General features: G+C 41.8%; 1 protein-coding gene across 1 annotated transcript in view; it reads right to left on the bottom strand.

The window, feature by feature from the left end:
* CHN2 (chimerin 2) overlaps positions 1–16,904 on the bottom strand; it is a 283,549-nt gene that overhangs the window by 127,427 nt on the left and 139,218 nt on the right. The window contains exons 2-3 of the mRNA XM_026508512.4: positions 11,178–11,216; positions 1,729–1,784 (exon numbers count right to left, since the gene is read on the bottom strand). Coding sequence (XP_026364297.1) covers positions 1,729–1,784; positions 11,178–11,216 — 95 coding nt within the window. The remainder of the gene's footprint in view (positions 1–1,728; positions 1,785–11,177; positions 11,217–16,904) is intronic.

Genomic DNA, 16,904 nt, shown 5'->3' with positions numbered 1-16,904 from the left:
AAGTATCAACAGCCCAGTGCTTTGCTACATTCCTAACCCCGAGATCAAAGTCAGAACACAGCAGGCTCTCCGTACATACTTGGTGAATAAATGAACAAATGACTATTTACTGTCCCCTTGGGTTTTAAATTCTGGTACCCAACTTTGCCTGGAGACTTTTTATTAATAGCCCTAGGAAAAGCCCTTAGTGGTGTTCTAATTTTACAAAACATTCTTTTCACGGAGACATTTGAATTCCCCTGGCTCCCTGCATGGGTTCTATTTTCTCTCCTGGAGAAGTACGAGATGTAAAATAGGATTAAAGGAATTTTTTCAAAAAGATGTATTTAAGAGAGAAAGAACACGAGGGGAGAGGGAGGACAGAGGGAGAGAATCTCAAGCAGACTCTGCACTGAGTGCGGAGCCTGACACAGGGCTAGAACTCACGACCCTGAGATATGGCCTGAGCTGAAACAGAGAGTCCATGCTGAACTGACTGAGACACCCAGGCACCCGAGGATTAAAGGAATGTTTAACAATTTGCTTCTTACTTATCCCCTCAAACACTTTATCTCAAACATCTTATTAAACATTTTCTATTTATCCTATTCTTCCCTTGTTTAGATATTCTTGAATAACCAAAGGACGAAAGTCATCAGAGTTGGTGGCAAGACAAGATCAGACTACCAGAGAAAGAGTGGACCTCGTCTAGGATTTTTCTTTAAGGATCAGATAGTTTCTCTTCTTAAGCCATATTCCTGGGATAGGAATGTTTACTCTGTGTCAATATTCAGATTACTTTGTGAATTTCAGTGTCCTTCAACAGAAGTAAAATTTTCTGTAGAAACATTTGTAACACAGCGATAAGTCGCCTCTGGGTGTAGGGATATATGTACCTAAGTCTTTGAGGACACAGGTTCAAAACCAGATCCAGTCCATCTGGTAGCCAGAAAATACTGATGTTCAAGGATAAATCTCAAGAGTGCTGGAGTTGGAGGCTTTTCCTCCTCATGAGGCACATGTGACACTTTAAAAGGCATCTGCTATTCCGTATTTAAGTCATAATATCAAAAATAAGCAAGGACCCATGGACCTTTATGTGAAGGATATTAATTTGACTATTATAGAAACTGATCAGTATAAAAATAGAAAATAGTGCCAATCTTGCGGGCATCCCAGATGATAAGAGAACTGATTAGCGAGGGATGACTGGGGAAAGTTCTCCGGCTGGTAAGCATTTTTATGAATCGATATATTTTTAAGCTTATCTCCAAGAATAAAAAAACAGTCACTTTTCTTGTAGGTATTTTTTTTTTTATGTCAAGTAAATGTGACAGTCCATAAAGGTTTGTTAAATATGAGTGTTGAGAGTACCCAGATATTTATTATTCTCTGTGTTTTCTCTGTTGGAAGCATTCCATAAGAAAAAAATGATAACAGAATCAAAACAGCAAAAACAAGGAAAACAACCAAAATACATGTTTTGGGGGGAAGGGGTTAACAAAAGGCTTAATTTGCCTCCGCAATGGTTAAAAACACGAGACCTCTGATTTCAAGTAAGTTGGTAAATATTTTTTAAAATAACACCTGATTTCATAATATAGATTATTCAGGTGTTAAACTTGGTGACACTCTAACAAACGTTAATACCAGTCAACTCCCAGGAAACGCGAAAGCCCTCCGATATCAACATAGCACTGACAGTTCATCATATGTAACAAGGTATGTCAGAAATAGCTGAGTACTGACCTCCCCAGGACAAATGATCCTCTTGGGACGAGGGGCCTCTTGCTGTAACTGATATACTGCCAAAAAAAAAAAAAAGATAATTATGATTAGAAAACTACAACACATACCAAAATGTCTTCAAATAGTCCCACTAAGTGCCTCTGAAGAACTGCAAATATTTCAAACAAAAAAACCAAAGAGGATACAAGCACATCTTTAGACTGAATAAAGTCGGCTCATTTATATGGAAATTAGTTACCATGCATGTAAACTGGCAAAACTGATTTTTTTATTCTTTTACAAGGCCAATTTAGTTTCATAATTGTTACTGGCATTGTTCATTTTATGGTTTTCTTGGAAGGTATGAATAAAATCCTTCTGACTATTTTGGAACTCTACCTGTGAGTACCAAAGCAGTAAGATCATATAAGAGGATTCTTGAACTGAAATGCTGATGTCTCCTGACATACCAGGAAAAGACTGGCATTAGCAGAAGAGAGCTATTCTCTGAAACGTTACAGTTATGTACCAAGACACCACTGATTTTGTGAGTGAGTGAAACTCCAAGCCCTTTCTCTTTTCATGAGTTCCATTTTTTGGCCTGCCTGTCACCATGCATTCTCATCTACGTGACTGGTTCCCACCCATTGGCATTCCTCTTTCTTGGGCCCCTTAATATCTTAAGAAATAATAACTCTCTTACATCCTGCTTTTTAAAAAAATTTTTAAAAAGATTTTATTTATTTAAGAGAGAGAGAGAAAGAAAGCACGCACCACCAGAGGGAGCAGCAGAGAGAGAGGGAGAAGCAGGCTCCCCCCTGAGCAGGGAGTGCGATACGGGGCTTGATCCCAGGACCCTGGGATCATGACCCTAGTGGAAGGCAGACACAACCAACTGAGCCACCCAGGCACCCCTTATATTCTGCTTTAAATACAGACTTTCAGGCCTGGACATGGAGGTAATTGTATATAAAAATAAAGTTTACCAGCCTATTTATCTGTGATTTTTTTTTGGACTATAACAAGTGATTTTCTGCTTCTCAGCTAGTCTGGTTATTTCTTTTAGAGGTAAGCCACCCTGTGCTGGTACCTGTGAGCTCTACCTCTTTGAAAACCAAGTTGATGTTATCTTCAACATCTTGAAGAAGGAAGAATTCACTTTAGATGGCATAAATCTATGAACAGTTAAAGTTCAATCATATAAAATATTTCTAGAAAAGGTAATAAGTTAAGGAAAATTTTCTGATTTATTCTTAGGTCTAAAAATAAAAAAAAAGAAATTTAAACTGAAATGCACATGGTCATTTGGAAACAGGGCTGGAAATGATGGGATGTATTTTGTAATTATGGCTTCTCAATGCCTTTAGCTCAACATGGTTATTTTCTTAGCTAATTAGGTGTAGACTGCCCAGCTTTCACACAGAGGAGGAAAACATCTAACCCTCTTGTAGATGTTTTAATGTGTCACATTTCTAAGCCGGGTTGCCCACACTAATGACAATGCCTGTGTCACTTAAGGACAACTGTACCCATATACGGCAGATAGAGACAGAGAAGGCTTCTTGTGGAAGAGGAAACATGAGGGTGAATTGGCCAAAGATAGAGAAATAATTGTGGACATTCCACTGACCATCCCAGGAGTGCCCATGCTCTCCTTAAATCATGAGAGAGGCTCCACGGAATCCTTTCTACCTCTTGAATCAGCCCCAACACCTACTAATGGCTTTTCAATAGTGTTGCTATTAATGACTGTCTTAAGACCCAAAAGGACCAGCTCCTAAAATCACAGAGTGTTCCAGGCAAGGGGAATTGCAGAACCCACACCCAGAGAATCCTACCCCTCTTCGCTTCCCATTGCCAATGCTTCTTGAAGCCAACAGTTATATGTGGGGGTAGGCTGGACACCATTTTTAATGCCTCCTTTGGAAGTGACAAAGGAAGTACATGTGTTATAAGACAGAAGCGTTTTTTTGCTAAATGCGTCTTTGCAATGAGTATCAGCAAATATTTGAACATCTACTATAGACCAGATACCACACTCAGCATTATGATTCTATGATGAATGGAGAGAAAGGGAGAAGAGAAGGAAACCAGCATATTGAGTGCTTGTCATGTGCCAGGAACAATATTTTATTGAATCGTCAGAACTCAGAAAAAAGAATGTTGTATTATAATATCATTCTTATTTATTATATGAGAAGACAAGTGCAAGAAAGTTAAAATTTGCCCTAGGGCATCCAGCTAATCCTTTTGAGTCCAGAGCCTTCTTTATTTTTCTATGCCTCAGGGCCTTTGCACTTGCTATTCCCTCCACTTGGATTGCTCTTTCCTAAGATAGCCATATGGCTCCCTCTCTCCCTTTATTCAGGTCTTCCTTGACTTGACTGACTTGGTACAAAATTACATCCCATCACTCTGCTCCCTTACACTCCCTTACACTGCACTCATCACTATTATCACATTTTGTTTGTTTATTTTGTGTTCGGTCTCCCTTGACCAAAGTGTAAGCTCTTGGAGGACAGGGACTTTGTTCTGTCCACTGTGGTACTTTCAACAACTAGAACAGTGCTTGGCACATGGTAGATGCTTGACGCCGTATCTAGTGCACAAACGGACCATATCCAGTGACTCATGGGTCACAACCCATGTCTTCAAAGAGACTCTGATCCAATGAGAGAGACATGTGGAGAAACAAAACCAGGGTGGACCAAATGCTTTAATGGGGGGGAGAGGAGAAAGTGGTTCTTTCTACGCAGGTGACCAGATGGCTTCCCAAGGGGAGAAGCATGGAGCTCTTCTTGAAGGATTAGAGGGGTTTCTGCACATAAAGAAGAGAAGGGCAGTTCCAGGTAAAGAAAGAGCCTCAACAGGGAAAGGGGATGGCATGTTTTTGGATCAGTAAGAGTCCAGCGTGCCTGTTCCACCAAGATGGGCAGATGTAGGAGGAGGTCACATAAAGCTAAATCTTGAAGGTCATGCCAAGGAGCATGGATGTTCTTGTGTCTGCAGGGCGGAGGCAGTGACATTGTTTGAGCAGGAAAATGACATGATGTGGTCTGTTTCAGAATAATGATAAGGAGAAGACTATTCAGAATAACAGAAGCTGCCACGTTGTGGGCACCTACTATGGGCCAGACAGCTTACCTACACCTTCTCATTTAATCTTACCAACTAACTTCCAGGAAGTTTGCAAACTTATAAATAGTAAGTTTATTATTAAACTAATAAAGTTTGGACCGAACATTCTGTTAGTGAGGAGGTGGGAGGTGGGGCCTCCCACCTTACTAATAAAGCAGTAGAGATGCTAAGCTTTGAAGAAGCTCAAGGTCACACAGATAGTATGAGGAAATCGAGATATAAAGCCTGATTTCCAGATCCCAAGGTCTGTGTTTTTCAGCCTTGCCAGTGGTTCCCTAAAGCAGATGGTGGAGAGGTCCTATGTGGGACTGGGGCTGCTCGCTGGCAACGCTCACTCTGACAGTCTGGTGAAAAGCCCCCAAATTTGTTTTTGTTTTGTTTTGTTTTGTTTTTGAAGCTCTTTGGAGATTCTAATGTTCAGCAGCCAGGAGTGGGGCCACTTCCCTTTGCCGCCCTGAAGGATCAGAGGAGGAGCCTTGAAGGCAGGGAATCAAGAGAGAACAGCATTTCAGTTGTACATCAAGATCATTGTGAAAATGTGTGTTAAGACAACACTGGTGGAAACACAGATAAGAAGGTGAGTGATTGCAGAGGAGAACAGACAGGGCTTAATGACGGATTGAATGGAGGGAAGAACCTTGAAACAGCAAACGACTGAGAGGCCATTAACAATCCCAGAGGATACAGGTGAAGGAACATTCTGGACAGGCTAAAGTCCATCACTGTGTCCTCTGAGGACCTTCTGGGGCTTAGTAAAGAGAAATGCCATCGTTCACTAGTCTCAGAAACAGTCTGAGCCAGGAGCAACTTTGAGGGGGCCCTTGCAAACCTCTCAAGCCAGAGACACCAGGTCTCCTTCCTGGTCCCTGGGCAGCACCCATCATTGATTGATTGCCATTTCTCAGTGAGCAGGTCTCAGGAACCGATCTGTTCGGTGCCGCTCTAAGCAAGAGAAGTTGGCAAATAGGCACAGAAGCCTGTTGACCATCTGGATTATGTGTCTCTATAAAGATAATGAGATGGCAACCAACCGCGATGGTAGCCATATAAAAAATGGGCCTATCTTAGCTTCGAGTGAGAGTCTCAGTCCCTCCTTTTCAAGGTTAGCTATAACAAAACCACCGTCCGTGAAAAAAACCTCTGAGGCACATTTAATACAAACTGGAATGTGTCACATAATCTGAAACTGTCACTTCTTGAATTTTGTTGTTGTTCAACAAACACATTTCACAAGCAAAATGCAGTAACGTATGTCACTTCTTGGGTGGTTCTGTGGGCTAAGAGGTGATACGATGGAATTTGCTGCTGTAGCAATGTTCCAAATATGTTCCAGGCACTCCCCTGCCCTGGGCACTCTATAGCACGCGATTCATTCTTAGCACTGGAAGGAGCCGTTTGGCAGGGGGTGTGGTCACTGGGGAATGTGGAGGTGGGGGAGTCCTTGCTCCCCAAGCAACCTGAAGCACATTGAAAAATGCAGAGCTCACTGGAAGAATGTTTTATTTTGTCTTCAATAAGAGAACTGGAAGCACTCTCCTCTAACAATAATCACCCCACTTCCTGTGGATGCCAATCCAGAGCCCGTAGCCTGGGTGGTGCTAAAGCCCAGTCCACACCCATCAGTTCCTTAAAGACCCTTCACGAATGGCCTCTTACAGCCCCTTCTTTCTAAAGAGGGCATGCAGACCCAGGAGCCCAACCCAGGCGTTTGGTTGTGACACTGAGCCCAGTACCACCCTGCTCACCGCCCAGGCTTCCCAGTCTTCACCGGAAAAACTCTTGGGTGTGAGTGAGAAATAGTAGGGGCTTTGGAGGTCTTCTTGCCTTAACCCCACCTCCTACCTCCTCGCTAACAGAATGTCCAGTCTTAACGGGGACTGAGTTCTCCTCTTGTCTAATGGCACTGTGAAGAACCCGAGGATGAGGGGTCTCGGGTTAAGTGTGCAGAAGAAAAACCTGTGGGATGTGATAAGTTGCAGATTTCCCCACTCTTCTGATTCAGAAATCTGGGGGTAGGGCTGAGGATTTGTTATTATAAATATTCCTCCTAGGCTATTCTGATTCAGGGGGTCAGTGGAGCAGGGTTTTGAGGTTCTAAATTCCTCTTTAGGAAAACAGGCACAAGCTATGACTGCTTGACCTCCTGCCTGGGAGTGTCTCCCGGGAGAGCTGTCGGCCCCAGCATCTGCTGTCTAATTGGCACTTGGCCTCTTAGAAAATAAAACTTTCCAGAGTATACCCAGGGTGGCTGACTTGTGAACTTCTCTGCTTAGGGCATACAGTTCATACAGTTCTGGTTTAAAGTTTCAAATGTGGCTTTTTTTTTCTTTTTTTTAAGTGAACTTGAAGACAACTTTTTCTTTTAGAAAATTGAAACCAAAACTTTCTCAGTGACTTCATCAATGTTTTGGGGTTTGGTCTTGTATACTAAGGACTAGCTACAGATATATGATACTTTGGGACAAGATTATTCTTATGGAAACAGCCCAGTAAGTGATAGCATTAGGTTCTAAGAAAGGGAGGGGAGCAGAGAACGCAGGGGGTTAAAGGACATCATGTGACATCGTGGTGCTCAGAGTCAAGACCCGGGCTTATCCATCCCTTTGGCCGCACAACTCTAAGCACTGTGTTTGGCTTAAGGCAAAAACTTAATATGTATTTTCTGAATGAGTGGTGAGTAAATGAATGAACTATCTACTTTAAATAAAATACAGAGAGAGTTGGTTTTTAAGGTTCCTATTCCTCTACATTTCTAAGCCAGACATTTGTGGTTGCCCTCCCAACATCCATTTCCATCTTCCCTGTTGCAACAGCACTCAAAAGTTTCCAGTTCTGTGGATTATATAGGGTTGGTCTCTGACTGGATCAGGGCAGCAGCATATCCCAACTCTCTGACCACAGTGTTGGAGTTAGGAATGGGTGACGCAGGTCAGTCAGCGTTGAGACTCAGTTCTAAGACTTCGCTTAAAGTATCAGGAAAGTAAGCCGTGTAGACACTTGCAACCAAGAACATCGCAATTAGCATTAAACCTGAGAAACCACTTTCTCAAGTGGATTATCATCAAGTAGACTAATTTTCTCTTAGGAATAATGTCAGAATTGGGACTCGTGCCTCATGATAAGAATCTGATATCAAGTAAGTCAAAGTTATGTCCAATAACAGGCAATAAAAGCTAAGACATACCTATATGCTTTTGTAACAATTGAAAATCATAATTTTTAGAATCAAGCCCTATAATATGGCAAAACTGTACTGCCTCCAGTAAATATGAGATTTCAAAGTACCAAATAATCACTAGAGTTTGAAAAAAAAAGTGTGTGATGGAAAAATGTGGATTCCACAAATGATATGCTAATGAGTTTGACATCAATATCTAAAATTATCTTTCAAAGGATGATTTGTGAACATTTCAAAGACAAGAGCTTGGTGAGTCCTAAGGTTCAAAATGGGTTTAACAACAGGTTATTTAAAATAAAGCACATTTTATACTCTAAAAATTTTCTGGGCTTTCAGATCAGGAAAATGCTACAGTTTTAGTATATTTGGATTTTAAAAAGTATCTCGTGAAGCTCTGCAGGGCCCTAAGATTCCTTCTCCTATTCATCCTTCAAGACCCATATACAAATGTAACCTCTTCTATAAAGTCTTCTCTAATCCCAGGAGGTGGAGGAGGAGTATATTATTACTAAAGCCATTTGCATTTTAAGTTAATTGGTTTATATCTGTCTCCTTTACAAGACTGTAAACTGGAGAAAAATACGGATCGCAAGTTAGTCATTTTTGATTCCTAATAGTTATGCTCTAGCATGCAGGAGGTACTCCCTGTATGTGCGCTGAAAGACCAAATGAATAGATGATAGTCTTGGGAATCAGACAGAGCAGCATGAGCTTGGGAATGATATGGTCAGGTGAGTTTGTAAGTGGCCCAACATCCAAACTCAAATGGTTTATGGATCCAGGACAGCCAAAAGAGAGTTCTTTTTCAGCAATGCTCTGTATACCTTAAGGCGATGTGGTTTTGATGCCATGAATGGTTCATCTGGTGGCACACTCCCCTCAGTTTGGGAGTTATGCATCACTAGAGGTCCTCAAATGCAGCCAGGATGACTATTAGTCGGATGTAATAAAGAGTAATTTCATAAATGCCCTTCAGTTTGTATTAAATGGCCTCACCTATCCCTTCTGTGTCTAATGTTTTATGATTTTAGAGCAAATTAAAAAAAAAAAACCAACTTGGTTAGACCCCCCAAACCAAACTTAAAACCAATACACGAGGGTGAAATTGATATTGTAAACATGTAATTAGCAATGCGTTTTCTACCTTCCTTAGGACACAGAAGCCCTTTTAAGAGATATATTAGGTGGTCCAAGGCCTCGCAGCAAAAGGCGAAATGAATTTGAGCCAACGCCATCTTTTTGCTTCAGTAGAGCTCTCTGAGGTGGCATTCATTCAACAAATATTTATTGGCTACTTAATGTATGCAAGGCTATGTGCAAAGAGGTGTGCAAAGCACAGTAAGTCATGGAACACCCCGTGCCTGTCACTACAGATATTTTGTTCATTTACTGTCAGAGCTCTTCACACTCCATTAGGAAGCAAACAAACAAAAACACCCAATTACTAAGTCATTAGCACTGCCTTTTAAAATAGAAGATCAGAATGCAGAACATTAGATTGTAAGGGCCCTTAGAGACCCAGCACAACCCCTTTATTTCACAGATGGAAGAACAGACTCATGTAATAAGAATGAGGGGCCTCTATATATGCTGACACGGAAAGATGAAAGCGAGGTATTTGTGAAGTGAAACAAGCAAGTTGAAGGACACCAAGTACAGCATAAGCCCATTTTTTTCAAAAGGGAGCAACCGCAAAAATGCCATCATATTAGGCCAGTGTGTTCTGAACAGTTGGAAGGATGTGCCTTCCAAAATTGAGAGGTCAGCTACCAGGAAGCAGGAAAGAGACGTGGAATATGGGGCAGAGGCTGGTTTGTCAATCATGAAACATTTCACTCTCAGCTTTATGTATTTTGTAATGTTTGTCTTGTATGCAGCTTCGTATTGCTTTTGCAACAGATATATACATGAGCGTATGTATATATGTGTGTGTGTGTGTGTGCGTGTGCGTGCGTGTATATGTATTTATGCATAAAATTTAAAGCGGAGGGGTGCCTGGGTGGCTCAGTCAGTTAAGCATTCCACTCTTGGTTTCCACAGGTCGTGGGATTGAGCCCCATGTAGGGCTCTACACTCAGTGGGGAGTCTACTTGGGGATTCTCTCCCTCTGTCCCTCTCCCCACTCCCAAGGGTGCACGTGCGTACGCTCTCTTTCTCCCTCTCTCTCAAATAAATAAATAAATAAATAAATAAATCTTTTAAAAATTTTAAGTGGAAGGAAAAATGTCTTGAAAACTTGCAGGCTGTGGGTCAGGCTGCCTTCTGGTTTCCACTCTGCATGCCAGTCCAGTGCACTCAGAGATGCAGACCATATGCCAAGTTGCTGAACCTCCCTGAGCTGTGGTTTCCTTGTATGTGGCCGTCGTCGCTTAGGGCTGTGGTGAGAATTTGAGAGCTCCGGCACACAGCTGGCACAGCGGCTGGCATGGGGGAGGTCTCATGGGTGGGAGAGACAACGGTAACATCAGTAACGATGGTACTAATTATTCTTATTATTGCTGTCCAGACTCAAGCCTGAAAAGGAACATGTGTCCCCTGGCTGTCAGCACAGCGGGTTTCCCACCTACCACACTCCTTCCCTCTCTTGCTGGAGAATGACTTAGTCAGGCAGATGTTACTAAAGAAAGAGAAAATGAGCTTGACATGATGACAACTGCCTGCCTTCAGGAAGGGAGTTGAATTGCTGACTGATGACCGGTTATGATCTGTATCTAAGACGTCACCCGTAGTGACCAAACATTATTCTTTGCTATCTGTTAATATTTTCTGTGGTCAATGTCATATGATATTACAGCTACAGGATGATCAGCTAAGAATGTAATTCATGGAAGTCAACACATTCACCCTTGCTGACCAACTCTGCGAAAAAGAAAAGGAAAACTCCAAACCAAAAACCAGGGAGTCCGAATGTCTCTCTTTTTTTCCCTAAGCATTCCTGAAATGGGTCACAGGCAGCCTGCTCCTCAGGGTCCTGGCCAGGGGAGAATGCTGTGCAGCCTACTCTGACTAAAATCCCTCCTTAGTTAAAAAGAAAGATTTGGGTTTGCAGTGCCGTGATGTGGGACTGCTTGTGCGCATTAAATCAACGGCAAGAACTGTTCAAAAGGCAGGCCTACTGGAGACTTCTGAGGAGATTCTCATTTCAAATACTCACAGTATGATTTCCATATCGGAGGCTGGTATTCTTCAGCATCTAGAATAAGAAAGAAAAGAAATCAGTCTGTCAGCCTGAACGTCAAACTGTCAACATGTGTCTTCTTTGGAGGAACAACAGTCTGTCAGCAGTACTTGCATTCTGGTCCCAGGGGGCCCTCTCTGCTCATTTATGGGACAGTTCCAGCCATGAGGGAGGAAATGTGCATGGCAACCCTCGTGGACCCAACACCGCTCTCTTCAGATCACTTACCACGACAGAAATCAATTGCTTAACCATTTTCATAGAGCTCAGTAAATCAAAAAAGATTTTTAAAGCAATTAACTTGATTGTACCCTCTAGTAAGCCTTTCAAACAGTATTTACTTAACTTGGCATAATAAACATATAATTTATCTCACAGTTTCCCATCAGACCTTTAGCCCATTTATTAAGACTTGAGGGCAAGACGTAAAGTGGCAAGTATGTAATATTAAATCTGGGAAGTTGTGCAACTCAACCAACTGAACTCCTAAAATGACTGGGTCTGACAGCAGAGACACTGATGATTCAATTGGAATCGCATTATCTCCTTGAATTTACTCTAGTGTGTGACTTAGGAAATTTCTAGAACAACTCCCAGCCATCAGAAGTGTCAGAGTGGAAGAGTTATAACAAAATGGAGGGATGAAATTGTTATTCATCAATCTAGAAAACAGACAATGGGAGAAAATCTGCTTGTTCAGTCGATTCAACAATCCCAGTGCTGACGGCTGAATTTATAATTCTGACGGAGTTATTAGAGCCCCCCTGAGCTTGTAGCACAAGGCCTTGGTAAAACGTACTGTAGCTTAAACAGCCAGAGGGTAGAATCCTTTCCGTCAAATCACAGAACGCTGAGCTGGGGGGAACCGTAAAAGTTCTCTAATTCAGCACCTTTATATGAGGGAACTGTCTTTGTCACTCTGCACCCCCAGACATCACACAGCCATCCTCCCACCGCCCGTGTCCTGATGCTACTGTCGCATACTACTTTCGTGCCAAGGACTAGATCTTCTCTGACCTCTTGCACCGAGATAGTTCGAAAATGTTTTCCCTCCCGAGAAACAAATATGTTATTTGTATAAAAACTAACACAAGAATAGTGAACTTCCCCAAATCCTACTTAATTACAGCTGTGTAGCTTAAATTAAATGCTTTCACAAGTAATGTCTTGCTCTCTGGCGCCCACCAGATCACAGAGGCAACTACATGCCTCCAAATGTAGTTTCATTCAAATAAATCCATACTGTTAGGTCTGTATTGTCAGGAACGTACCGATAAGCACCGTGTAAGTGCACACACACAGATGCAGTGCGCTAACAAAGGGTTATGTTGCTATTCAAACTTAGTTTGCTGATAAAAGTGAGAGTCGTCATAGTTTTGTCAAAGTAGAACAGTATCTTTTAACAGTGAGCTTTTAACCCAAACAAGCCACAAATTTCACCCTATATAGGACATAAACCAGTTTTAATGAATTAACACGAGTATTTGTTGATAGAAAGCATTCAAGTAAAATAAATCAAGTTGACAAGTTTACAAATAAAATAGGAACATCCGTATAATACCACCTTATCAGAAAAGTCAGGTCCTGTATGTTAAAAATGTTGATGGCACTTTCAAAAATATTTTTCAGAGAAAGATACACACACACACACGCACCAGACTGCATAGAAATGTAAATCCCTGAGATGTCATCTACACAATGCTATAATGTCTTATTATTTGGGATGAGATTTGTTCTGTGAGGCGAGCATAATTCCCAGACCAAGATGCGGTCAAGAATGTTCAGTACCTAAAGCGCACCTCCCTGCATGTTGAGGGAAGGTCCCCAAAGAGAAGTAGTCTTCTTTATGCAAGTTTTAAATAGAGCTCAGATGCTCCTCTTGGATCTCCTATGGTCTTCTGTCATTTTTTCAAAAGATTTATTTATGTATGAGAGAGAGAGAAAGAGAGAGCAGGGGGAGGGGCAAAAGGAGAGGGAGCCAGAGAATCTTGAGCAGACTCCCCGCCGAGCACAGAGCCTGAGGACGCAGGGCTTGTTCCCATAACGCTGAGATCATGACCTGAGCCGAAATCAAGAGCTGGTTGCTTAACTGACTGAGCCACCGATGTGCCCAAAAGGTCTTCTTAACTGAAGTCAGAAGTTTAGATGAAAGGATCTCTCCCTCCCTGTCCATTACAGTCTTGCTGTTTTGTGAAAAACCAAGAAAATTGTTTCATCTGAAACACTGGCTCCTAACTTTATAACTTTCATTTAGGCTGCCCTGCATGCTACAGAAACGATTTATCCCTTTTTAGTTGTTCCTTGTTAGCAATACTACCCAGAGGCGAAGAAGGCTGCTTATAGAGACTGCAGATCATAATCCTTCCCTGCTTAACATTCTGCAATGTCTTCCTTCTGCATTTGGAATAAGCTACACAAACCCCTTACTGTGGCCTACAAGGTCCTGTGTCATCTGATCCCTGCCTGCCTCTTTGACTTCTTTGCAGACACTCTGCCCTTTTACACTTACCCAGAAATGCTAACTTTCTCTCTGTTCCTAGAGCAAGCCAAGCTCTTACAAGCCTCTGGCCATTGCTCTTGTAGAGGGTCCAATACATCTTTGCATGGCTGACTTGCTCCATTACGTAGGGCTCAGCTCACATGTCACCTCCCAGGGGCCTTCCCTGACAGTCTTGTGTAAAGAAGCCTTCCCCCAACTCTGGGCACTCTCCTTCATAGCATTTATTGCCATCTGAAATTATTTATTGATTTGTTGGCTTGTTATTACTGGGCTCATCCCACTATTAGCCAAACTCCATATAAACAGGCATTTTGCCTCATTCACTTGTGCATCTCCAGCCCCGAGAAGGGTGCCTGGCATGTAAAGACATTCAAAAAGCCTGTGTTAAGTATGAGAGCTCTCCAAGTTCAAATTTTACCTCTGACAATGACTGGCTGAATAACTTGAAGCAGGTTACTTAATTTCTTTAAGAGCCTCTCAATACTCATCTTTGTAAAACAGAAGAAATAAAAGTGCCTACCTCCTAACCTATCTCTTAGGGTCACCGTGGGAATTAAACGAGATACCATAGGCTTTCAAGTTCTTGGGACGGCGCCTGGCAAATAGCAAGTTCTAGATGTAGCCCCACTGATGTTGTCTTTGTGTTGTTGTCAGTGTTCCATCACCCTGTCCTCGTTCTCCCCAGGTTGTTGTCTGTCTCCAGACCACAGCCTCAACCCTCTCTCTTCTTACCCCAGATCTGGAACCTGTAATTAAGTGCCAATGCTGTTGTCATGGAAGGTTTTTCTTTCCCATTAAAGAATTCAAAGTAAGAGGCCGTTTGTCATGCTTCCGTGGGACAACTATAATTACCTTGGTCTTAGAGACGTGTCTCACAAACCACTAAAGCACACTGTTAGGAGGCCTTGGTCAAGAGACAAGGCACAAAATATTTGTAATCTGTTGAAATACATCTTTAGCTGCCTGCAGCCCTGCCCCGCCCATGTGCACATTTGCCCCAAGTTCCCACAATACTTTTCAAAGCTCTACTTTACACCTGGATAGCCTAACCTCCACCCCCCCCAAACCGGGAATAGGTTCTTTAGGTCATTTAGTTCACCTTCCTCATCTGGCAAATGAGGAAATGAAACACGGCACCGATCAAGTGGCTTTCTCGAGGTCATAAAATGAAAGCGAGGAGAAAGTGGGATGAGAGCAGGAAGCTGTCTTCCAAGCTTCCGACACATCAGTCATTCTTGGCAGGCACCCACCCCCGTTTACATGTACTGAATAAAAACATATATATATATATTGCATAGCAGGTTTGTTACTTCGATCTTGTAAAGCTTGAAAGACAAAATAAAGGAAAGGAAAAAAAGAGCTGTAGGAAAGATTGACATCAAGTCAAAGGGTGGGCAGCTTTCCATCTGTGTACAGAACCCCACCAAAGAGTTACAGTGAGGGAGGTGTAAGGTACCGGAACTACGATAGCAGAAAGCTTAATGCTTGTGGAAACTGTGTTATTTTGTTAAACATCTTAGAGAAATGGGTATGATGCAGAAATAAGGGAGAGGAAGTAGGAGGGAAGAAGCTCCATGTTTTAAGAAAAAAAAACTATCACTGAACCCAGAAGACAGTTATACACTTTTGGAAAGAAACAAAGAGGGTCAAAGAAGATTAGAAAATATATTGTTTAAAAAGATAACTAATTGACATCCAAACTTTTAAAAAGTGTGTAAACTCTCGGACTCGGCAATTCTATCCATGGGAATTCAGCCTAAGGTAGTAAATGAAATGTGTACAGGTAAATATATGTACAAGGTGTTCATCGCTGTTTTGTGAACAGCAGTGGATCTAACAGCCCAGAAAAAGGAAGTGGTTAAATAAATCATCCTATAATATAGCCATGAAAAGGATGGTGTGGGTCACAGCTTTGTGGTCAACAGCATGGCCTTTGGAGCTAGACTGTCTTGGTTCAAAACCTAGCTTTGTCACTTACTAGCTGTTTGACCTTAACCAATTTATCTCATCTCTCTGCCTCAGTTTTTCTTATCTATAAAATGGGAGTAATAATACTACCCAGCAGATAGCATGTTGTGAGGAGAGGATGGGCTAACATGTATGAAATACTTAGTCTGGTGCCTGGCATTAGTAAACCCCATGCTTGCTATTATTACCTCTCTTTAATGACATAGACAAATATTTATGCTACATTAAGTATTATTACATCAGGTTATAAAACAATTTATTAAATATAATCCCATTTTTAGAAAATATCTATCTATCTATCTATCTACACACACATAGAAATGATCTATAAGGCTATAAACCCAATTATTAACAGTAGCTATACCTGATAGTGAAAATATAGGTGATTTTTATTTTTCTCTTCATTTGGTCACCTGCATTTTCTAATTTTCTGATCATATTGCTGGTGTAAAAATTTAAATAAATGAGAAATAAATTCACTGGAGTGCTAAGTGGTTTCTCTCTCTCTCTCTCTTTTTTAAGGTTTTATTTTTAGGGGCACCTGGGTGGCTCAGTTGGCTAAGTGTCGGACTCTTGGTTTTGGCTCAGGTTGTGATCTCATGGGTCCTGAGATCAAGCCCCATGTCGGGCTCCCCGCTGGGCCGGGAGTCTGCTTGAGATTCTCTCCCTTTGCCTCTCGCCCCACTTGCGTGCACACTCTCTCTCTCAAATCAACCAATCAATCAATCACCACCCTGAAAATAAAGCAGAAGTAAAAAGACCCAACGAAAATAATTATTACAATAACAGAGGTAGCGTGTACAGTTTTAGTTCAGGAAGAGCTAAGAGTGAAGGCAAAAGAAACGAGACGAGGGCTTCTGTAGCAAAAGGCCGTGCCCAATCCCCTTGGCCCTCTTTTAAAAATTTTGTGAAATAAACATTAATGAGCAGTTCTAAGCAGGCTGGGAAGCAGATACCTCCTCTCATTAAAGAGGGGGTGGAGAGAGAGAAAAAAAGATATAATGCTTAGAAAATGATCAAAATCTTACAAAAATAGGTCATAAGACCACTCGCATGAAATAATCTATAAACAATCCAAACATATTAAACAAAAAGCAAAGCAAAGTCAAGCTGGTTAAAGGGGCCTGGAGGTGCGTGCTACAATTTGGCAGTTATCAAGAAAACCTTCTGTGCTAAAGTGAGTAATCCTGACGAGAAGCACAGCCATTCTGAGCTTTGGGGGAAGGACGAAGAAT

Source organism: Ursus arctos, unplaced genomic scaffold, assembly GCF_023065955.2.
Source record: "Ursus arctos isolate Adak ecotype North America unplaced genomic scaffold, UrsArc2.0 scaffold_3, whole genome shotgun sequence".
Taxonomy (NCBI): Eukaryota; Metazoa; Chordata; class Mammalia; order Carnivora; family Ursidae; genus Ursus; species Ursus arctos.
The sequence above is the reverse complement of the archived record's forward strand: the minus strand, read 5'-3'. Positions and strand labels throughout refer to the sequence as shown.